The sequence below is a fragment of the Strigops habroptila genome, chromosome 1, assembly GCF_004027225.2.
Source record: "Strigops habroptila isolate Jane chromosome 1, bStrHab1.2.pri, whole genome shotgun sequence".
In the NCBI taxonomy this organism is placed as follows: Eukaryota; Metazoa; Chordata; class Aves; order Psittaciformes; family Psittacidae; genus Strigops; species Strigops habroptila.
Window position 1 is genome coordinate 145,257,914 of NC_044277.2, and position 23,564 is coordinate 145,281,477.

The window sequence follows — 23,564 nt, forward strand, 5'->3', positions numbered from 1 at the left end:
CCAATAAACAAGTACACAAAAGGTATGAGTTCAGCTAATGCACCGAAGAGAGAGCTGAATATGAAGGAGGCAGGAGGATAAAGTGAAAGAGGAAGTAAAGTCCATCCTTTTTGTGTTTCCATAAATTATACTTTCACTCTCTAGAGCAATGGGAGGAGGACGTGAGATTCTCTGAAGCACATTGCCTTTCAGTTAGTTGTTCCTTTTCTGCTCTCCATCATCTAGAGCTGACTGTAGAGGTTTGGTATAACCCTACATGACTTTTGTGTCTCCCTCTTCTCCTGGTAAAACTGAATAAAGAGGAATAAATTTGCAAAGCCTCTAGAATAAACAGTAAATTTAAATGTGGACATTCAGATTTGGTACAGTTTTATAAACATTTCTACTTGGCATATTTATCCCTTGGCCTTGTCCGTAGAAGAATTCCATCAACATTACTAAGGTTTGGTCTGTAAGAGTAATTTAGCTGTTAGATAGGTGTGCGTTAGGGTTTTTAATGGGTTTCTTTCTTAATCAGTGTCTTATCTGGCTTTCCACATACATCGTTATCCTTCTTTTGTTTGCTAAATAGGGTTTTGAACCAAATTCATTCCTATAAATGCATTGTAGCGCAGCGCCCATTGGTTTAAGACACTGCAAACAGCCAGTTTTTTAGCAAAAGCTGTTAGGCCAGTCTGATCTTTGACACATCGCTGGCTTTCTACTCACTGACTGCAAAGCCCCATCTTTGGCAGTGGTAGTTTTCCATTTGGAGTGCTTTTCGTTCAAAGCACCTTGATGTTGCATTAACCTTGGTTTATGCTATTTAAAAATATTATACCAAGTTCACCAATTTTATATTAAAAAAAAACCAAAAGTGGACCACCTTTATTTCGTGACATTGCAAATATCTCCGTGTATTAACAGGACTTCAAAATGATGCATCACAAAGTTTGTGGGAATAAAAGAAAAGAAAGGGAAAAGAAAGGGAAAAAAGTTTTTGTGATGGTGGAAATCAAATTTCAGTTGATAAAAAGCATTCAAACGTTCACAGTTTGAAATACAAGCTACACTGGTGTTAGTGTGTAATGAAGAGGTGTACAACTGTGGTGAAGACAAAGGGTTGCTCTCTTTCATTCGTTCTGTCCCCTAATTCCCTTTGTCCTATTTTACTTACCGTCTCTCAGCATTTCCCCTCATTATTGTTTCAGTATTGAAAGCAGCATGATATAAAAGCTTGCCCCAGCTGAAAAGATGCCTGTGTGTACACAGTGTACAGTGCAAGCCTACTCTGTTACTGCTAGAGCAGAAAGGAAGAAGGCTTCCTCTTTCTGCTGGACCTGAGTTCTCCTGATACACACTGCCAGACAATCCCAAAGATTTTCAGACTTCATCATCTATAAACAGTTATTAAAACCGAAGTAAGATAAAAAGGTAACAGCAAGCTCTTCTGCAATAGTCTCAGAAAGCCCCCAACCCTGAAACCAAATATGCAGTGTACTGTGCTTGATCTTGATCAATTCCCCCTTTGTAGATGGGCTCGCACAGATTTATGATGTCTCTAATTCAATCCTGGACAACCTGCGACCTCTTTTGGTCAATGAACAAAATGAGCAAAAGGACAAAAGAAGGCTGAAAAGCTTTGGTGCAGTTACCCATCAGAGCATTAAGCAAGGCTGATCCCTCTTCCAACACATCCTTAATTTAATTTCCGGAGGGAAAGACTTTATCTACTCTTACACCATATTCTTCACACGTGAAATCAGGTATTTTTCACTCTGCTATGTATGGTGTCCCTCTCGAGACAGCACCCGAAAGGTATCATTACTGCATAAAGGACAGAGAAAACGAAATAAATAGTTGATTCTAATTATTGAAAAAGACCTGTTTTGTAAAAAGTGTAGTTTTCAAGATTTGCAATATCATGGGCAGTACCTGGAGCAATAATGTATATACTCCACTCTTCCACTTGAACTTAGACACATGAACCGCTGATGAATTGCTGGGGGGTGAGCATCAGTGTTAATGATAAAGGGGTTGAAAACAGAGCAGTCTGGCTCTGATCATTCGCACGGCAGAATATATTTGTATAAGCCAGTATCTGCAAGCATTATTGGTTCATGTTGCTATGGCCGAACCACCGTATGTACATTTACATATATACCTCAGCCTCCCCTTCTGCATCAGCTTGCAGGATTGCTTTAGAAAGGGTAGTCACAAACTTTGGCATTGCCAATTCAGATTTTCTCTAAATTAAGCCAAGTTAACAGGGAGATTGAAATGACAGAGGGGAGATTTAGGTTAGACAGAAGGAAGAAGTTCTTCCTTGTGAGAGTGGTGGGACACTCGCACAGGTTGCCCAGAGAAGCTGGCCGATCCCTGGCAGTGTTCAAGGCCAGGTTGGATGGGGCTTGGAGCAACCTGCTCTAGTGGAAGGTGTCCCTGCCCGTGGCAGGGGGTTGGACTGGGTGAGCTTTAAGGTCCCTTCCAACCCAAACCGTTCCATGAAATAAGCCTATCAGGACAAGCGTGGAATTTGCAGTGGCAAACAGAATACCAACACATTCATTGTGTAAAATCAATGTAAAGTTTCACTGTTGGGGTCTTTTTTGGGGGGTGGGTTGGGTTTTTCTTCTAGATTTGCGAGGCTGTTGCACTGGAAACTTATGGACAGAGGGAAAAGTTTTAAGAGTTCAGAAAACACTTTGAAAAGATAGGGGAACACATCCACGATGCTGGGGCACGACACTGGACTGAGCCCTATCCCAGAGAGCAACATCTGTGCAGATGTACGTGTGTGCATACACATTCCCCCCATCTTCCTTGGGGGGCTGGAACTGGATGATCTTAAGATCCTTTCCAACCCAAACCATTCTGTGATTCTATGATGATTCCTAGGAAATGCAGCTGTCATGAGAGCTGTGAGCCCGTCCCGAGGGATGTCCTGAACCTGAGTATATGTGTATGTGTGTGTGTAAGCAAAAGCCCAAAAAAGGGCACTCTCCGCGAGCTTTGCCGTGCCTCCGGTGCCACGGGAACACGGACACACACACACGGAGCACTTTATGTCGGAACAAAAGGCACATGCCATGCCCCCTCCGCAGCCGTGCCCCTGTTACAGCTGACTTCTAAGAAGTGCCCATAACCCCCGGCACCGCCGCGCCCACCGCCCGCACCGCCCTCCCGCGACCGAAACCTGGATTTGCCGTGCCCCGCCGCTCCCCGCCGCGCCGCGCCGCTCCTTATCCATGGCGCGGGGCGGGCCGGCGGCCGCGGCGCTATATAGGGCGGGCCGGGCGGGAGCGGCGGGGCACGGCGGGCGGGAAGAGAATAAACGGACGGGGACCGCGCTCTCCTCACTCATTTTTTTCCTCCCCTCTCTATTTTTCATCCCCTTTTTCTCCTTCTTTCTTCTCTGAAGCGTTTTTTTTTTTGGACCAAGTTTTCTTCAGACCGTCTTTTTTTGTTTTGGTTTTTTTGTACTTTTTTTTTTGTCTGTGTGTGGAAAACCAGTAATTTAGTGCCGGTGACTGAGGCGCTCTGCGCGGAGGAGGAGGGGGGGAAGAAAGGGAAAGTTGCCTTTGTTGCCAGCGGGCTCTGACTACCTCTATGTGACTAAGGGCAGGCGGCTGAAGAGAGAGGGGCCGGCAGCGCAGGGTGTGTGCGAGCGGCCCCCGTGCCCGCAGCCCCGTCGGTGCGCGCTGGTCCGCGGCCGGCCGCGCCCCGGCTCTGCCCGTCCCGCTCCCGGCCCGGGGGTGCGCGCCTCCCGGCGGGCCGCCCCCCTTCCTCCTCCTCCTCCGCCGGTTGCCATGGTGCCGCGGCCCGGCGTGCTGTGGGCAGTGGCGGCGGCGGCGCTGGCGCTGCTGGTCCGGCGGGCGGCGGCGGCGCTGGCGGGGCCGGTGGTGCGCTGCGAGCCCTGCGACGCGCGGGCGCTGCAGCAGTGCAAGCCTCTGCAGCCCGACTGCGCCGAGCGGGTGCGGGAGCCGGGCTGCGGCTGCTGCCTCACCTGCGCCCTGCGCATCGGGCAGCCGTGCGGCATCTACACCGAGCGCTGCGGCGCCGGACTCAGCTGCCAGCCGCGGCGGGACGAGGCGCGGCCGCTGCAAGCGCTGCTGGAGGGACGCGGGCTCTGCACCAACGCCACGGCGGGCGGCAAGCTGCGGGCCTTCCTCTTGCCGGGGCCGCATGCTGCAGGTAAGGGGGCCGCGGCTCGGCGCGGAGGGGCGAAGAGACCGCGAGCGTGCGCGACTTTGTGCTCGTTCCCGCGTCCTTGCGCCCTTCTTATTTATTTATTTCCTCTAAGTAAGTTGCACGCAGCGGTGGGGGAGGCGCAGGCGCTGCAGAGCTGCTTCTCCCTTTACATCTCGCCTTTTCTCCCTTTACATCTTGCCGGGGGCTCCTTGGGCAACCACGAAGCCGAGGCTGTGGGATCGTTTAGAAGGAGGGCTGCTTTTGCCGAAGGAAAGGAAGATTTACCTTTTATATCTTATTTCTGTATATGTCTCTTTTCTTCAACACTGATGCTCCTCGCAAAAGAGGCAGAGCTGCTCTTTGGTTAAATAACGCCGGAGAGTGTGTAGGGATGGCTGTTGCGGGTGCGTGGGGCTGCCGGGATGGAGAAAGGGTGAAGTCCTTGCGGTTTGGCCCCAGTGTTCCTGGAGAGAAGGTGCGAGAAAGCTGGATAGAATGGGCTAAATCTGCGCTGCAGCGCGGCTAGGTCAGGGAAATGCTAAGCACAGGCAGAAAAAGAAGGAAAAAGGGGGGGTAGGGTGTTAAATACTCCCCTGGCCCGGGAAGGTGGTTATTCAGAACAAAGCATTTGCACAGCAGTGTTTTAAGAGGACGTTGGGGTTTTTTGCCTGCACTGCAAATAAATCTTTGATTAAATGAAGCTTTCCTGTAACTCTTACATGTCTTGTAAATGAGACTTTCACAGAGCAGGTTTTGTTTTGTTTGAAGAGCAGGGGACGGTTGGAAAAAGTTCTGTTAGCATGCACATTTGGAAACTTAAGACGGGGAAACATGGGATTGGGATCAAGAAAGCACAGACTCTCTGTGCAAACATTTCATTAAACTGTTTGCTAACCAACAGCAAGTATGTTAACATTTGTTTAATAGAAAAGTGTGTCAAAAGGCTTTCCACTGTTTGCATTTTTAAAAAGCCGGGAGTTGCTCTGCTAGGTTGCAGAGACTCTTTGGCTGGCCTCTCCATAGCTGAGGAAGTGGCACCAGTGCTCCAGTTAACTGGCTGCTATGAAAGTAGGAGATGCCTTATTATAATTATTTATGTGCTGCTCCCAAGCTGTGACAATTTGAATGAGAGTTCAGAGGTACTCACTGAAGCTTTAAACTTCTTTGGAACATGGAGCAGCTTCCTTCATAGCATGAATTTGGCTCTGCATATTCATTCTTCACAGGGATTGGGAATGAGAGGAGTCCCCTCCATACTTGAGAGCTGGTGCTGTTTAATGGAGGGGCAGTGCTTTTAACAGTGACTGTTAAGAAGAAAGGGGAAGACAGCTGTACTTTGCTGAAAATCTTTCTATTTTCAGCCTAAACAGTCCAAATGCCAAGTTCCTGTTTCTGCATTCTTGGCTAGAGGGAGAACTCTGATTTTGACATCAATAGGAGCTTTGATTCCTTAAAAAGTGCTGAGTAGGACCTTTAGAGTTCACATTCAAGGAGTGAAGGTGTCAAGCCTGGGGTGCATGAAAGAAGTTAGCTGAACCTTTGTGATCCATAGTGCCCTTCTCATGGGGACTGCTCCACTCTTAGCTCTAAATCCAGCACTCCCTGGTATGCACCCTCCCCAAGCAGGATCACATCCCTGGGAGTGTTCAAGGCCAAGCTGGACGGGGCTTGGAGCAACCTGGTCTAGTGGAAGGTGTCCCTGCCCGTGACAGGGGGTTGGAACTGGGTGAGTCCTTTCCAACCCACACCATCCTGTGATCTCCCTTACACATAGCTAGGTCCTGCATCACAAGCTATGCTTTTGGTCATTCCTAGTTTATAGAAATTGCTAGAAACCAGTACGGGGTGGTGTGTGTTACAGTAGCTTCTTCACAGCAACTGTAGCAGGCCACTGACTTACTTTCCACTTAAGTTTTCTCGGGGCATGAAAGTGTTAACTAGCAGTGTGTATGTACAACTGTTCTGATCTGCTCTTAAAAAAGGGAGCAAGTAAGTCTTATAGCAGTTGTGTTTCTGTTACAAGGCTGCAAAGCTAACACAGCACCAAGTCTTGTGAAACTAAGTTAATATGCTTTGCAGTTTAAAATGTGGCATTACAACTGTTGCAAATTGAAGTGTAAGAAGTGCTGTTGAAACGTGATGGCCTATCTAAACTGAAATGACCGACCTGGTAATTATTTAATGCACACTAAGAATATTTTCTACTTATTTTTGGGAGAGGAGGCAAACTAATGAACTGGACTAATGGCAGAAAACCTAGTAGGTATAGTATTTATATTTAGGAGGTCCAGGTTTATAACATTTTATTGTGTCATTTCTTGCAAAATTCATTGAGTATGTGAGGAAAAAAAATACCACTGTTTAAAACCAGGACATTAAACCACCAAAAATATGTTCAAATACCGCTGAGAGTCTGAGTTAAACCCACAAAAGCCAGGAAATTTAGACTTAAGACTTAAACTTCCTTAATCCATTTGCACTGGGAGTTGGATTTTCCTGGTCAATTATGTCCATTGCCAACAGTGGCTACACTAAAACCACCAGTACCAAGATGTTAACTCGGATCCCTCCTCCTCCTCGTGTTCCTCCCCTGTTCCTGCATGTTGGCACTGCCACTGTACTGCCTGTGTTGAAATATTTAGAGTCAATGGGATATGCGAACATGGGCTGTCAGGTTTAGTACTGAATTTCTTGGCTTCTGTGGTTTTTCAGTGAGCCATCAAGTATAATTTTAAGGAACATCCAGATTTCCAGGATGTTCCTTGCACATCAGTTATCATTGTGCATTCCCAATATTATTTCTTTAATGAAAAAAAGAAAAGTGGCTGGCAGCCAAGGCAGCAACTAGTGGGACTTAGCTATTTAGCTGATAGGAATATCCAAACTTGGAAAAACTCCCAGCCAGTTACAGTTACACTGCAGGAGTCTCCTATGAGGGAGACATGCAGTGTAGACAAATACCTCAGAAGGTGCAGGAACACTGGGCTTCTGCAGTATTCGGGGGGAAAAAATCTGCCTTTCCTGTATTTTTGTGGATGGTAGTTTAAAGAGAAAATATTTTTGAAGCTCGTGATGAAAGGAGATGCTTGTCCTTTGACACCATTACAAAATGAATGGCATTTTTTTGCCCATTACCTTTAAAATGTATATTGTACACCTCTATATGTTTCTGATTTTAACAGCAGAAGAAGTAAAATGTGTTGGGGGTTTTTTCCTTCTTTCCTGTTCTGTAAGTTGAATGAGTTTAAGAAAGAATAAGTGCTCAGGGAGCAAGGGGATGCTTTAGTTAGAAGAGTCATTGCTTTGGCAGCAAGGGCACTGATGCATGCGAAACGCCAAATTGTTCATCTTTTTATACATATCACTATCTTATAAAGGAAAATGAAGCACGTAGACTAATTTAGTGGCTTGTTGCCCTTCCAGATGCTGCTGGCAGTTGATTAATGTTTTTTTCTTCACTGCATTTGTTCTTCTCAAAGGAAATTCCAGTGATTCAGAAGAAGACGATGACCGGAGTACCAGCAGCATAGAAAATCAGGCCATCCCAAACTCTCACAGGGTGCCAGATTCCAAATCGCATCCACCACACATCAAAATAGATATCATCAGGAAAGTGCAAGCCAAAAACACACAGCGCTATAAAGTGGAATATGATTCACAGAGTACGGACACACTGAATTTCTCTTCTGAGTCCAAACAAGAGACTGAATACGTAAGTACGTCTTGTAAATGGAAAGGCATTTTGCAGAATGCGAGTGTGTACAAGCAAGTATATGCATGTTCTGCATATGACAAGATAGATAAATAAATAAATGCTGGTAATTGTAGTAGCCATTTAGGGCATTCTGGCTGCTTAACCGGTAAAACTATTGGATTGGCAAATGTGGGCAGTCAGCAGACTAAGCAGATCACATTCAGAAAACAGAGGTCTAGTGCAGTGATACTTACGTTGATACAAGTATGACTTTCACTAAGTCATTTCTTAGAGACTGAAAGTTCTTGTTCTCCCCTGTAATTATCACACATTTGTGTGAGGGGACTGAGACAGGTTTAATATTGTCGTCAATAAATTTGATTGTAAAAACAGCATTATTAGGTTGCAATAATGGAAAAAAGATGTTTCACGTTCAGTGTAGTGGCACTGCATTCACACTCCATGGAGCAAATCAAGGGAGATAAACTTAGGCTGGGTTGAGGACTAGGATCTTGACTGGTCAGTCATTGTTTGTACGACATACTGAACATCACCTTCACTTGCAGTCATCATTTGGTGCCACTGGCTAAATGCAAAGGCTCACTGGCACATGAGCTGCCATTGCTTTCTACTGGCTGTGCCCAGTGGATTTGCAGGGCAGCTGGAGTTTGTTGAATCTGAGGGGAGAATAATTCCTCTTCCTGGACGTCCTGGCTGATAATCCTGTGGTTATCCTTGTGCCTGTGCCAGATGGCCTAAAAAATATGTCTGGGAAATACTTTCGCATTTCATCAAAACAGTTGTGGTTAAGCCAGATGTGGATTCCCATCTGCAAAAGAAGGATTTAAAACCTGTATGAGGTGGAAAGATGTGTCTGGAGAGAGCGGCCTCCAAGTTAACACAGCAAGAGTGATGAAGCTGCATGTTTAGCTTGTCACTGTTGTCCAGCTGTCTAGTGAAAACACTTCAGTATCTGCCTTTCAGGGTATCCTCTCCCCCAGGACATGAAGTAAACTGCCTGCAGTAAAAGAATGAACTTTGGTAGCTCTCAGGAAATAGGATCCTGGTGTTAGCTAGGATGAACATTTCACTTGCGTGGTAGCTGGGCCCCATGAGCAAAGGCACACTGGCTTACCAAGGCTGCTGGTGTCTGTAAGAACCAGAAATAAGTCCATCGAGGACAGGTGCCTTTGTTAGCAAATGCCCTTCTAGCTGTGTCTGCATGTTAGCTTTTGATCCTGATCTCTCTGACTTTGGAAGCCTGCTTCAAAATAATAATTAAAAAAGGACTGTTGATCTTTTTGTAGGCCTAACTTGGGACCAAATCTCTGAACGTCAGTGATTTGCAGTCGGTGTGTCTGAGCAGTTTTGGGGTTTTTTTAAAGAACCGCCCATAAGAGCAGCATTTTAAAGTGTGTGTTTAGAGCTTGTGAGATTGATACTGAAAGAAAACATGAAAGCAGCGAGAAAGGTTTTTGCTAACAAAAGAAAATAAATTTTAAACTCCAATAGAGCTGTAGAGTCTCTATCCTTTCAGACACTAAAGGCACTTTACATGAGCAAGCTATTAATATTACTACTTGAAAGTACTAGTGTCATTACTTCACTAATTAAAAATTGCACCAAATGAGTCTTTGTGTTGATACAGCAATTTACATGTTTTAAACCCATGCAACCACGCAAAGGAGCTTTTTTGGGTCTCTGCTGAAGAAACGAGCTGGTGGACCAAGTCAGTAATGTGCCCAGACAGGAGTGTAGCTAAGCACAGAGTTTGCAGGTTGTGCCTCTTGAATCCTGATCCTGCTGCTGACAGACTGCCTCTTGGCCTCTGGCAAAACGTGAACTCCTCCGCTCCTAGTTTTCTGACTGCGGAGTGGGGCTTGTAAGCCTTTACTCCCTACCCTGAAGGGCTGCAGTGAGGAGTAGTTAATTGGTGTTTGAGACATGCTCTTGAAAGTGCTTCTGGAAGTTCTTTTTGGCTCATTGTTCTAGAGATAATCTTCGCTACATTGTTGTCAGCCTTTTGCAGATGGAGAAAGTGAGGCAAAAAGTTATCTATTGACATATCTCATTAGGTAACTTATAGTTGTCCAAAGTTGCAGTATTTATACATATATATCTGCATATCCACATTATGCCAAACTACCTGTTTTCAATTAAATACATTTCATTTAAACTTTCAAATCCAGCAGAATCATGAAAATCAAATGGCTTTAGGGAAAATCTACCAAGTGATGGATTTCCAGTTGCCTGCCTACCTTCTTTTCCCACTTGGTGCAAGGCCAGCTTTTCAAACCTAAGTTGTGTTGTATATTGTTGATTTACATACCTACAGGAAGGCTTGACCAGTATCTGCGGCTGTGATTTCGACTGGAAATGCCAGTCTATGGCTCAGCATAGCATAGGGCCTTCAGTGTTTAGAAATCAGGTTATCCTGAATAAAGCAGAAAGTCCAAATTTTATCTGTGAATGAATGGTCTGCCATTTGACATACCCGGCCATCCCTTTGTTTTAATGGATTTGTTTGGATTTGTGCTTCTTGCCCTTTAAAGATTTATTAACTCTTGTGTGAAAGACAACATTTGGGAATGAAGTTTCATCAGTGTTTTCTGAAACATGCTTGTTAACAGGGTCCCTGTCGTAGAGAAATGGAAGACACTTTAAACCACCTAAAGATCCTGAATGTCTTGAGTCCCAGGGGTTTTCATATTCCAAATTGTGACAAGAAGGGGTTCTACAAGAAAAAGCAAGTAAGTACAGAGTCTTGATCATTTAACTGAATGCACTTCACCTTTTCTGCATCTTTGCTGAAGGATCTTTCTAGCAAGGTGTGCTATGTACCATTTTACAGAGGAACTAGTTCATTTCCAGTTTTAGGACCTGATCTGATAGTGCTGAACCTTGTCAACTGGGGACAGTATTTTTATTTTATGTTGGTCATGACAGCAGGTTTGTTTGGGAAACTTCGTACCTAATCACACATGGGTTGTCTGGTGTTCTACATACTAATGCCCTTTAGTTTAAAAAAGGCAGTGCTTCTGCAATAACCCACAGAGCTAATGTTGCAGTCACCATATGACTGCAATAGATCAATGCTTTGAATTGTAAATAGCTGCTTGAGAGTTCCTAGAAGAACTGCACTGGGTCATATTACGAAAGGCAACTTGAGAAAGGTATATATCTGTCCTTCATGTGCTGCACGGGTCTCTTCCAAAATCCAAGTCATGTTATCATGAAAGTGATACATCTGGTAGTTACTCTGCAGCAAGGATGGCTTCTCAGCCCTCTTTGGTTCGGGGGTTGTGACCTTTCTTGACAAATGCAGACCTAAGCTGCAGGTATTTATGCTTTAGTTGTGTGGGGTTGAACCATGGCAGCATTCTCCATTTAGTGCTGCTGCCCTTGAAAGCTCATACAGGAACTTGGGGAAGTGCAAGACGTGCCAGTTTTTCTGCTTAGTGTGCACATCCCATCTAATTCCAGTGTTTAGTGACCTGCCTCCAAATGTATAATTCCAAAATCTCCTGAAATCAAGTTTATTTCAGATTTTCCTCAAGACAAACCCTCTGTAAGGACAGGTGTTGTTTGTGGACCGTCTTGTCTCTCCCATTTGGGTTTATACGAGTCAGCCTCTCTATCTCTGGTAACCAAAGGAGTGGCTGACTGTGTTACTAGCTAATGCAGTTCATTAGTTGGAAGCGAGAGCGTGACCTCCAACCAGGCAACCTTATTTTAGGAATGGTATCTCTCCATTTTTTGGCTTCTAGCTTTCTTAGAAGCAGTCTTTCCTTTTTGGATATTCCCTGGAGCAATGCATTAAGCTGGCGGTGTCAGGTGGGGTGTTTGCAATAGGCGTGAGGTTTACATCCTTCCCTTCTGCCATCAGCCCAGCACCGACTTGGGCTGTTTGACCTTCGGTGCGTGCTGCTGAGCTTATCTGTGCTCCCCAGCTTTTCTCTGAGCAGCTGATGGAGCTGGAACAGGGTTTCTTTTGGGAGTTTCGAGAAGCCTGTATCATTTGTCTCCTGCTGCATGTGAACTAGCAGAGAGCAATGCTCACACCTCAGTCTGTGTTTGTTCAGAAAGTATGTCGGGCTGCTGTGTGGAGTGAGGCTAAGACTGTGATCTGTGCCTGTGCATAGAAGCATTTGCTTAGCTACTTCAGAACAGCACATCATTTAACTGCATTCGAGGCACACAAGCATACTGTGGCCCTTTTCCTTCTCTAGGTATTACAGAAGACCACAGATTGGTATTTACTTTGTTCAGTAGATCTTCCTTTCATCTGTTTTCAGACTGAGGTTTTTGCTTCATCAGCAAAAAGGTGGTGGTTTGCACGCAGTCTCTGGCATGTGTATGCAGTAAATCAGATCCACAGTAAGCACGTATTAAAGTGCCTTACTTTAAAGGGTGACTGTACTTTAAAGTGCAATCATAGTTCTGCCACTGAGGCAGGAAAAATGAAAGTAGAGGGAGAAAAAACAGGAAAGACAGAATATACACTTACCTAGTCTTTGTTCCTAGTCGATTTACGAGACTAAGGTGTTGATATGGAGCAAAGACATGCTTCTGCCCTCCATGTAGTGTCCATGCTGCCTGGAGGCTTCCAGACTGCTTTAGGGAAAGTTCCTGCTCTGTGTGCAACAGCCCATCTGGTCAGCAAACAGAGGATGAAGGGGCACTTTCATAACCTGGCCAGCCTTGTCAAGCACCGTGCCAATTTACATAGGTCCAATACTTTCAATGGTAGTTTGAGACAACTCAGGGTCTTCTAGGAGATGCCCACAAATAGAGCCCATGTGAGTAAATATTTTACATGAATGCAGTTGAAGTGCTTCTCCTGCAAATGAACCTCAACCCACCCTGGGAACAGGCCTTCGCAGGCAGGGCTTACACAAGCAGGCTGCTCCTCACACAAACAGAATACCAACCAAAAATAATGTATTTGAGTAGCCCTTGTAGAATTGACATGTATTAAAAATCATCAGTTTTGAGAAGTGAGTCTCAGTCCTGTCCAGACTGAGTTCCCTGTCTGCAAGGCAATGCAACAGTTGTGTTTGTCTGGTTTTCTTTGTTGGAGCATCAATATGTAGGTCTGATACTTTAGGCACTGTGAGCAGGTGCTTAATCTCATTAACTGAATGCTAGGGTATTGTATTAATTTCATTGCTATTATTAGCAGCATTCAGTCTGCAATTCGGTTATATTCTGTTGTGACAACAAAATTCATAATAATAGGTTAGGAAATAGTAAATCCATCAAAAAACCAAGTGTAAACTAGGTGTTCTTAATTCTGGAAACAGCTGGCAAAATCACTGCCAAGGATTTTGTAGATAATGTAGATAGGTATGTGATGGTAGGAATCTGATAAATTATGATCACCCTGGAAACAATTAAAACACGTTCAGGAGGTGCTTCATGTTTGTATATTCTGCCTTCCTGCTCACTTACTCTTCCAGTCACGGTGAAAGCAGTTATTTTTCAAGACATTTGTGGATATCTAGAAATGGACTTTCGAGGAACAACCATAGGGAGTAATTTGCATATGTGAAACAGTTTTGAGAACATAAATTAATCTGTCAGGGTGTCACACGAGAAATATTTCACACCTCGTGTTTATATATAAACTTTTTTAAAATCAGGCCTATTAAAATTTAGAATTCTTTGTGTTAATAAATCACGCATGTAAGGTTGTACTGTTCAGCTGTGGTACATAGGTGTATTTACGTGGAATAGGTTAATACAGGCATGTTTCTGCCTCAAGCATGGAAAAAAAGGTTTTGATGAAATTAGAATTATTATATGGGGCAATTACTAGAATTGCCCCATATTTGTGTACTGGAGCCAGATACTCACCTAAATGTGAGCTGGCATCGTTCCACTGAAAACAGAGCTGGGCTTGGCAGGAGCCAAAACGGCCTGAGGTATATGTCATTGCTGTCTGCAGTCTGTTCCAGGAGACCACAGTTGTAGCTCCATGGAGACCTCTGGGCTGACCAGGAATTCAATGGGATACCATATGCTCTGCTGTGCCCCACGAATGCCTCTGCGGCACTTCTTTGTGGAAGGGAGAGGGGCAGGTGGCATGGAAGCTGGCAGCTGGTGTTTCTATCAGAAGTAATTACTGACTCCCCAGCTTGGGAGGTTTTCCAGCTTTTTGGACTTCTGAAGTCATACGGAAGAGCTAGGCACAGCCTTGAAATGTATGTCAAGTGCAAAATTCAGAAGAGTGGATTTTTATTACTCCATATGAACTCTCTGCCACTTATGTAGGGAATGCAAGCTAGCTGCTTCAGGATGAAAGCATCACTTTGAATCAGAAATGCTTTACTATTGACACCATGGCTGAGCAAGTAGTACAAAATCACAGATTGGGAAATAAAGAAAACAGTAGTAGTAAGGAAGGTGTTCCTGCAGACTAACTTCACATTGTAGTTAATTCTGAAAATTGATTATGCAACTGTAAAAAGCAATCAAAACCTCCAACAACATGAGATAACTTTTAATTGATCATTTGTTTTGAGAGTGATGCAAGCCTATGAATCAGCAAGAGTTGTGTAACATACTTCATATAGTACTTCTAAAAGGGGAGGCTGTGTTACTATTATTAGCTGAAGTGTAGTTTCATTACTGGAGCACCAGGCTGGCAGCCAGAAGCCCTGTGCTCTAATTCAGCCTCCATCTGTGCTTGCTCCCTTGGGAAAAAACAAGAACTGCTGCCTCAGTTTCCTTTTCTGTAAGATTTAAATGCGGCAGAGACTGTTGTTTATGAATTCCTCAGGTTTGAGCATGAAGAATTGAAGTCACTAAATGTTAATACCACTTAAGCTAGAGTCCAGTCCACTTGCCATCAAAATTGAAGGCAAATTTCCTATTGACGTCAGTGGACTTTGGGCAGGCGTTGATGGAAGTCCTGGAGAATACGTGCAAGCCCCAGTCAGGCTTTTGAGGCAATACATATGAGTTGTAAGACTTACGTTTAAAGATTTGGTACAGAAAACCAGCCAAATAGGTAACTAGAACTCAAACGCAGCTAACCACGTAGTTTAGCAAATTATTAATGTAGCTGTTCTCTCAGTAGGTTTGAACTTCTTCACCCTCTCCTAAAATAAGCTGATACATACTTTTAGCTTGATCTTGTCATCCTGCTGACATCCATTTCCATAGGGCTAATGCAGAAGGACTGCAAATTCAGAGAAGGTGGTGTTTTATTATTTCTGCATTGGGCTTGTTACTCAAAATGTATCACAAGGGTAGATTAATTTGTGGTTACAGTGATGAACATTACTTCATTTACTGTAAAATAAAATAAATGAGATGGAATCTTGTTCAGAAGTTTGTGTTGAATGTGTGATATGTTCCATCTCTCTTTCACAAGTTACTAGTGAAGACTTATCTACCCTATTCTGTGCTGCCACAAATTAGTTGGATCAGGGATCAATGTGTTGGTGCAGGTTATCCTAGAAACGACCCATATTCACAATTCTGTTCAGAATAGCACCCTTTCACCTGAGGCCCTGAACTAGACATAGAAAGAGTCAGGCACTTTTGGCAGCATGCGAAGCCGAACACTTGATTGATGTTTCCTTGTGTACTTGCACATGGGAAAGACATTTAGCTTTGTAAGCCACTGCCATGACCATGTGGGAGATGAGGACGTGCCTATTAGGCTCTGGAGAACAAGCAGTTGAGTGGTAGTGGCAAAGTTCACCTGACTCCTACGAGCCTGAACCCCTGAAATACCTGAATTGCTGCAAGTGTGATCTTGGAGGCAGCATTTGCTCTGCTTGCATGACAGGGTCATAAGTGGCTTCAGTCTAGCCTATCTTCTTTCACGTTGGTGATGGCAACAGATGAAACCTCAGTCCTTGAAAAGCTAGGTACACTTGTGTCACCACCTCCTTTGTAAGCCTGTCCTGACTGAACAGCCACCTCTTGGCATTTGCGGTGAATCCTGTCTCACCAAATGTCAAAAATTGAGCTGACTTGGAAACTGTGTCTTGTCAATGAGGTTGTCGATGACAAACCTAGTGAGATAATCTGCGTCCTGGAGATGCATGTCTTTCAAATGGGTGGAAAACCTTGTGGGGTCCCAGAGGTTCACTTTATGTAACTGTGCCCAGGGTTGCATACTGAATGCAGCCTGATGCATGTCATCTCCTTTTTACCATTCTTGGTTCCCTGGGGAGAGCACTGCTTACTTAGTATGTGCTAGATTTTCATTTTTACTGCATTACTATTTCCAAAGAGGTTCAGTGTTGTTGCCTGTGGTAATTTCAGGTTGGTCAATATTGCTGGCAAATTCCACCAGGCAACTTCTAAAGCTGACATAGGTTATAGACTAGTATATAAGCAACCTTATTTATAGGAGAATAAACTTGTAAAGTTCTAGTACACCTAACAGTTGTTGAAGTGATAACTCCATTACAGAAGGATTATGTATCTCTTAATAAATGTCAACTACAGTATTGAAATTCCTCCTGCAGACAGATGCAAGCCAAGGGTGTTTATTGCTGCAATGGCTGTCTTTGCCAGACCTGTGCTTTACTGTGGAACAAATCTGCTGACTTTCTTTTCCAAAGATGGGTCCCAGTCATCAGCCCATGCTGTTCTAAGTAGTCCTGGTATTCAAAGGGGGCAACTGTGCTGCCTAATATCATAGGGAGTAGTTCATAAAGCTCTTTTCTGGTAGTTCTTAGAGCAGTTTTACTATGGAGTAACTAGACCCAAAGGGGTTGATGGGCAAAGGAGGTAAGCTTTTATTGTAATATTCTGGTAGTGGTAATAAATACTTTGTTGATTCTGCCAGATCTGTTCAGGAGTTAGAAGTGCAGCTATCTAATGAGCAGGAATCCCTGCTACATAACACTTTAGAGCAGAGAAACAAAAATAATGCTGAATCTTCTATTGTGTTTCAGTGTCGCCCATCCAAAGGCCGAAAGAGAGGTTACTGCTGGTGCGTGGATAAATATGGACAGCCACTTCCCGGGTATGATGGGAAGGGAAAAGGAGATGTCCACTGCTATAACTTGGAAAGCAAATGAGGGCTGGGTGCCAGCTCTTCTGGCATCTGTGCGTGGCCACTGGACCTCGCAGAGACGTCGGAGGGGCTGGGCAAACACTGTGGACTGCATTGTGAGTGAAGAGCTCTGCCTCCTGCAGTGGATGGGGAGGCGCAGCCTCTGCGGACACTGCTGCACCCCACCACAAACACGCACCGGGCTTCCTATAGGATGTGTAGGGAGCTCTGAATTCCCACGAAAACCTGCACTATTGATACCCAGAGAGAGAATAAAAACAAAAGGCACTTCAGAATGGATTCAGGGAGTCTCCACTGACTTTTTAAAGAACGGCCTGTGACCAATTTGATCCCGAAAGATACTGTTTTTTTATTGTAAAGAATTTATAGATTGTAAGCTTGTTAAGAGCGTTAAAGGGAAAAAACCTCCTACAAATCAAAACAAACCCACAAGGATTTAAAGGTTAAGCTTTTTTTTACAGGTCTGACGGGAAACTTGTCTTCACGGGTAAAAAGTTTTATAAAAATCTCAAAGAACTTTTTAAAGAAACGTATTTCTAAAATAAAGACATGGCTATTTTTTCTGTAAAATATATTATGAATATTCTGTTAGTCTGTATTTAATATAATTGTTTTTTTAATAAACTTTATTTAAATGTAACATGTGAATACCAAATACTACACAATAATTCTAGTGTATACTTCTGTATGCAAAGAGAAAGTAAGGGTATGGAATGATTTACAAATATGTATAGATCCATATGCGTACACACTGACCTGACCTATTCTAGATAATAGAAATGAATCTGTGGAGTGAAGGAAGTGTTTCCAGAAGAGAATAAGTTTTGTTATTTGAAGTAACTGCAAATACCAAGATAAATTTTTTTTTTTTTTATTATTATTTTATTGGTATTTCTAATGTACCCATCACTGAATTATGCCACTGGAAAGGATAACAGTTGCACTGAAGCTCTCAGTAAAGCATTCTTCTGTCTGTCCTTTGCTTCAGTTTGTGCAACAGGGCTTTCATTTCCTTCATTTCCTGCTCACACTAATATTGAATATTCATGAGAAAAAAAAAAAGCCATTTCAGTAGCACCCTTTCTATCTGCTTATTTATTTTGAAAAGCTGTGTCTATTCTGTGTTGTCTTGGTACACTCTACCAAAGCACATATTCTGTATGAGGAACTCCTGTTGAAAACGATGCTGACAAGACGGGGGGATCGTGGACCTGGGTGTTGAGACCCACGGGCTTCATTTATGCTACACACAATTGTTGCTTGCTTTGACTTTGGTAGAAATTATTTGCCTGCATCTAAGCATAGAATAAGAACCCTTGGGTTTAAATATTTAAACCAAATGTCTGCCGTGATGTTTTATGTCCTTTTAATTGGAAGCAAAGTGATTTGGTTTTGTTCTGGTATGTGACATAAGGAAGATTTGGGCAACATTTGGGGGTTTTTGAGGCTGATTGATTGTTTACTGAACTTCATGACAAATTCTGTATGACAATGAAATCTGGATAACGAAAGGTGGCCTGTGAAATGTAACATCTCTCTGGAAAGTAATGCCATATTTTGTATATGTATTTATTTATATATTTTATATAAATATTTTATATATTTATATAAATATATAATATATTCTTATATGTGTCACTATAAATGTTTGATGTCACTGTAGAAAAAAATGAAACCATCAACACTGTAATTTCCTGTTGGGTTGGGAACTCTATGGGAACAGGGCAGTGGGTTTCCAGACGATGTGCTGGTGAGAGGAGACCACAGGAGCCAAGGGGCTGCTCTTCTCATGCCCCATGAATTACAACTACCCTTGGTTTTGCCAGCAATGGCAAATGTCTGGAAACTCTTGACATGGAAAGGTTTGTCTATGCATCTTGCCAGGATCGAGACAGCCAATCACCATAAATCAGATGTTTAAAGCCTTACCCTGAAATCTGTTAGCTGAGCACCCCTGTGTGCATTTTGCACATCTCCTTAAGTTCTAGCTAATGAATTGAGGTCACATCATTGTTAAAACTGAAATCTTTTAAGCTTAGAATAAGGGAAAAAAAGTATACGTGAAGTGATGCTTACTCCAGGCTAATACAGATTTCCTGACAGATGGTTACAGAAAGCTTTGCGAGGTGAAGATTTATTGCAATATTTTTACTGCTAATGCAATGTAATGCCTGCAAAGATCCGTTGGCAAAAAAAAAAAATAAATAAATGCTGGGCCTTTTTAAAAAAAAGAAATTAAGTTGTAAACCAGTTCCTTTGAAATAATATCACAGAGGGAGGAAAATTGCATATACCCAATATTTCGGCATATAACCATAGATGTGAGAATAAGGGTTGGATTCATGAGAGGGAGTTTTTTAATTGCTATCTCGTGAGCCTTCTGAAAAGGAAAAGCAGCTTCTCACCACGAAAGATAGATAGGTGCCTTGTATGCCACATTTTGCCAGTTACACAAGAAATGGTGTGTTTTGTCAAGTTTTTAAGCTTTTTATGGTTTGCCCTGTCATTAAAACCAAGTAAGTATAGACGAAGTGGGCTGGTAAAGTTCCTTAACTGATAGCAAATAATGTGTGCAGAACACCAAATTTAATAGAATCCCACATCTTGAGGAAGTCAAACTGATTCAAACAAGCAAGCTGTCACATGGCATTCAGCTCCTTTAGTGGGACTAATGATCTTTGGTATGTAACAGAGAAAACATACAGCCGTAAGGGGAGGGGAAGCAAAAGAATTGCATGGTTGTGCTAGTCAGTTTGGTTATTTTGCTTCCAACACATGTCTTTAAAACAGAGACTGTCTAAAAATAGCAAAAAATATAAAATCTCACCTGTAATTTAAAGGTTTTTTTCAGAAGGTGCCTTTAAATATTTTTTACGAGCACAGTTGTTTGCACTAGGACTGGAGACTTGCAGTTGTCTATCTGATGTTCCTGGCAGCTGGCATTCTTGGTATGAAATGCAAAATAACATTAGTCCCTCCCCCCCAAAAAAATAATTCGCTCTTTAAAATGAAGAGAATCGGTGGTGGCTTTTTTCACATTCCTATTTCTCTGAAGACAAGGGTTCGATTCAATGGACAAATTACCCGTCATTCAGAGATTTTTCTCATGGCTCTGGGAGCCAGGCTGCAACTCAAACAAATATTTGTGGTCTACATGGAAGCAGCAGAATGTGAGCAGCATGAAGCAAATGTGTGGGTCGCTATCAGTCAAGGGGAAGATCACTCTCCATGCACAGGTTAGAAATGTTACCTGCTAAGAGCTGCAATGAATGCAGGGCTTTGGGTTTGGTGGCAGCATGGAACCAATGCATTAGAAAAGCACCTCCTGTTTTGGTGCCTTCACTTGTCTTCAGCTCAGGTGGTTTATTTTTATTAAGTGACCATTTACCAGCTTTTTTCTTATTTTTAACAAACTCTTTCAAGAGTCTGGGGTGATCTGGGTGAATATGATGAAGTCTCAGAAAACACCCTTGTAACTGCTGACATCAGTTACACATCAAACATTTGCATGGGAAGGCACTGCAAAAGTTTGATGTGTGCACTGCAAAAGTTGCTCATTTCTTTTTGAGCATATGTCATCTCTAGATTCTACATGGGTACCATATGTAGCCCACATTGATGTGGTAAGTATTTTAACCAGTGTAATAAATAGTTGCATAAATCCCTATAATTGACCCGGATGCATGTTAAAGCTGCCTGCAGGCAGCTCTATTATCTTTCAAACTATTTGAGAAAGTTCCCTTTTTTAATAGACCTACTGTGCTATAGTCTTTTGAGCTCAGAATATCCTTTTCCACCTTTTTGGCATGAACGCCCTTCAGGGCATAATGTTAGCTATTTGTGCACAAGGAAGGAGGCTTCAATGAATACCAAAACCACAGAATTAATTAGGTTTTAGTACAGTCTGAACTTTTTATGACTAAATTCCATAGAAACCTTAACACAGCATAATTCTTTCTTGAACTGAGCCCTAAATGTAAGTAATGGTTTTACAGACCTTTTGGGAAATCATTTTTTGGTATCTCTAGTCAGTCTCTAAAATTGTGTAACCAAGGATGGCTCCACAGAGATTTTACATAGTAGTAATAGGAATTATGTTTAAAGTACGAAAAATGCTGAGTAATTTTCCTGGATTCCAAAGCATACTGGTATTCAAAATGAAATGTTTATATAGGTAGCTGTTCTGTACATGGTCCTGTTGCGCCTTTAGGAACTCTTCACATCTGTTAATTTCTATCAGAAGAATATGTTTGATTCCTACATTAGAAAGGATCTCTTTGTGTTCCCCCACTCCCTCTTTTTTTTTTTCCTGAGAGATCAAAAAATAAGATCCCAAAAGATAATCAGAGTATTCCAAGAGCAAACTTTTTGTGGTCAGTATCCATAATGCCTTCATCTTCCAGTGGGCAGGGGTTTGGTATGTCCGGTGGACCTGGGTATATTCTTCCAAGTGGGGAAGTATTTAACCTTCATTTGATTTTGGAGTCTCCATCCTTGGAGACACTCAAAAGTCATCTGGACATGTTCCTGGGCAACAGTTCCAGATGGCCCTGCCTGAGCAAGGGTGTTGGACCAGGTGACCTCCAGAGGTCCTTTCCAACCTCAACCACCCTGTGATCCTATGAACCTGTCAGGATGTGGTAGTTTGGTGGCTGGAGTTCCAGTGTATGGGGTTATCTACGTTATACAATGCATTGATTGAGAAGTTATTACATCTTTTTCTGCTAAAAAAGACATTTCCTGGTAAAATGGTGAGTAGTGCAAATTTGGTTTTCACCAGAAGAAGTTTCTAGTTTTAAAACTCTGCATTTTATGTATTACTTACTCCAGTTCAGATGTTGCAGCTGCAGAAGCATACACCAGCCTTAGACAAAATTCCATTATAAAAACCTTCCCTTTTGCATTTCCCTGAATATATATTAAAAGTGCAAATTACTTCAAGGCTGAAAGTTGCAGCTGAAAAAAAATGGAGGCCAGGTATTAGCAGAAGCAAAGGGTAATGCTCAGTTTATCCTTGCAGAATGCATGTGCTGCTGCAGTATGCATCCTGGCTTTCTGCTTCTGCTGACCTATACAAATTCCTTAAGAGCCTTTCTCTGTCATGGCTAATTTCACCCCACTGCTCTCTCCATGAGTGGGGATGGAGGGAAAGGCACAAAGTTATTGCTGCAGAGAGCAGCTGAGATTTCCTCAGAAAAATCTGTGAAGCTGAAAAATATGTCGTTGCTGGTTCCCACAGCCACGTGTGGTAAGACCTTCCAAAAGTGGGGTAAGGAAGGGACTTGCTTATGAGAGCCAGGCTGATTGTGCATTTCCCTCACTCCCTGCAACTGGAGAGCAGAGGCTATTTTTGCCTGCTTATGCCACACAGACAATATTCAAGGTGAAGACTATGTGTGCTGTGTATCACATAACTTGCACCCAGTAAAAAAGACCTAACTGACTGAGCTTCAAAAGTTGATTACTGCCTTATGACAGGGGTGCCTTCACCCTCAGATCCTGCCATGCATTTCCACAGCTATTACCCTGCTACCAGTGGCATGTTGCTGCTATTCTTTTTCTGTTGTTTTGCTGGGCTAAATTGTGAGGGCTCAGCTGCCGAAGCAGCAATAAACAGAAGCCACAGGCAAAGACAAAATATGAAAGAAGATGATGACTCTTTTTGCTCTAGGCCTACAGAGACATCCCACACTAAGATGCTTTTCCAAGGAGCCTTAGCACCTACACATCAGCCTGCTGAACTACAAAGCACCGTCAGCTAGAGAGAAAAAAATTACACGTCACTCCTGGCATCAGTATGCAATTAAAAACCTCAGTGTAGGCACGAATGGGCTGCTCTTTGTTAGCTTAACAGCAGTTGGAGAAGCCTGAGAGCAAGATGCAAACTGCCTGTGCTGAGTTCTTGCACAGCAGAAATGCAGCAGGGAGCCACTGCTGCAATAGCTGTGCCCACTGACCGGGCACTGTCTCTGCTGGGAAACATAGTTCATAAAGAAGCTGCAAGGAGCCATCCATATGTGCAGCCCTGTCTTCCCCTGTGTGCCCTGGTCTCTGCTGGGCTGCACGTATGGCCCCTCAGAGGTGATAATCCAACACGGAGTCTGAAAAGGCGAGCAGGAACGTCTGCAGAATGAAGTAGAAGGTTAAGTTCAGAGCTGTTCATTCGACTCCACCATCACCCTTGCTCCAATGTCCCTCCCTCGGGAAGCTGCCTCTCTCCCTGGGCCCTCGCAGCAGCTTATGTGCTGCTGAACTTTGCACCCTGGGGGAGGAGGTAGGTCAAGGAAGGAGGAAAGAAGGGACTAAAGCCCTTGTTTGCTGACAGAGCTATGGTCAGGGCAGCTTTCGTTACTCACAGCGCAAGTGCTGGTACGTCTGGGCTCCTGCTGCACTGCTGTTGGCTTTGGGAACTTTCTGGTAATGCAGAACTAATGGCTGTGCTCCCAGCAGACCCAATTCTTCTTTGTCCCATCCCACCTTTATCTAAATGTGACTAGGTAATACAGATTGGCACGTCAGTAAGAGAAGCCCTCCACTTGCCCCAGCTCTGCTGCTGTTACTATATGCCATCTACCCAAGTCTTAAAGAATGCAAATGTGCTTTAACAAACAGATTTGTTTGTTAAGATGCTCATATCCCACTTTCCTGTGCGGTCTGAAT

General features: G+C 43.3%; 1 protein-coding gene across 1 annotated transcript; it reads left to right on the forward strand.

Annotated features, from left to right (window-relative positions):
- The first annotated feature begins 3,286 nt into the window (after positions 1–3,286).
- Positions 3,287–18,574, forward strand: IGFBP3 (insulin like growth factor binding protein 3). Its single transcript, XM_030499178.1, has 4 exons — positions 3,287–4,173; positions 7,650–7,882; positions 10,495–10,614; positions 16,783–18,574. The coding sequence occupies exons 1-4, from the start codon at positions 3,789–3,791 to the stop codon at positions 16,906–16,908; spliced, it is 864 nt and encodes a 287-aa protein (XP_030355038.1). The 5' UTR covers positions 3,287–3,788; the 3' UTR covers positions 16,909–18,574.
- Positions 18,575–23,564: the final 4,990 nt, after the last annotated feature.

Bases quoted from the DNA above. Each gene is read 5' to 3' on its own strand.
- IGFBP3 (XM_030499178.1), top strand. From the start codon at position 3,789: ATGGTGCCGCGGCCCGGCGTGCTGTGGGCAGTGGCGGCGGCGGCGCTG. The intron at 4,174-7,649 runs GTAAGGGGGCCG...TTCTTCTCAAAG, and splicing joins GCCGGGGCCGCATGCTGCAG to GAAATTCCAGTGATTCAGAA. The intron at 10,615-16,782 runs GTAAGTACAGAG...ATTGTGTTTCAG, and splicing joins GGTTCTACAAGAAAAAGCAA to TGTCGCCCATCCAAAGGCCG.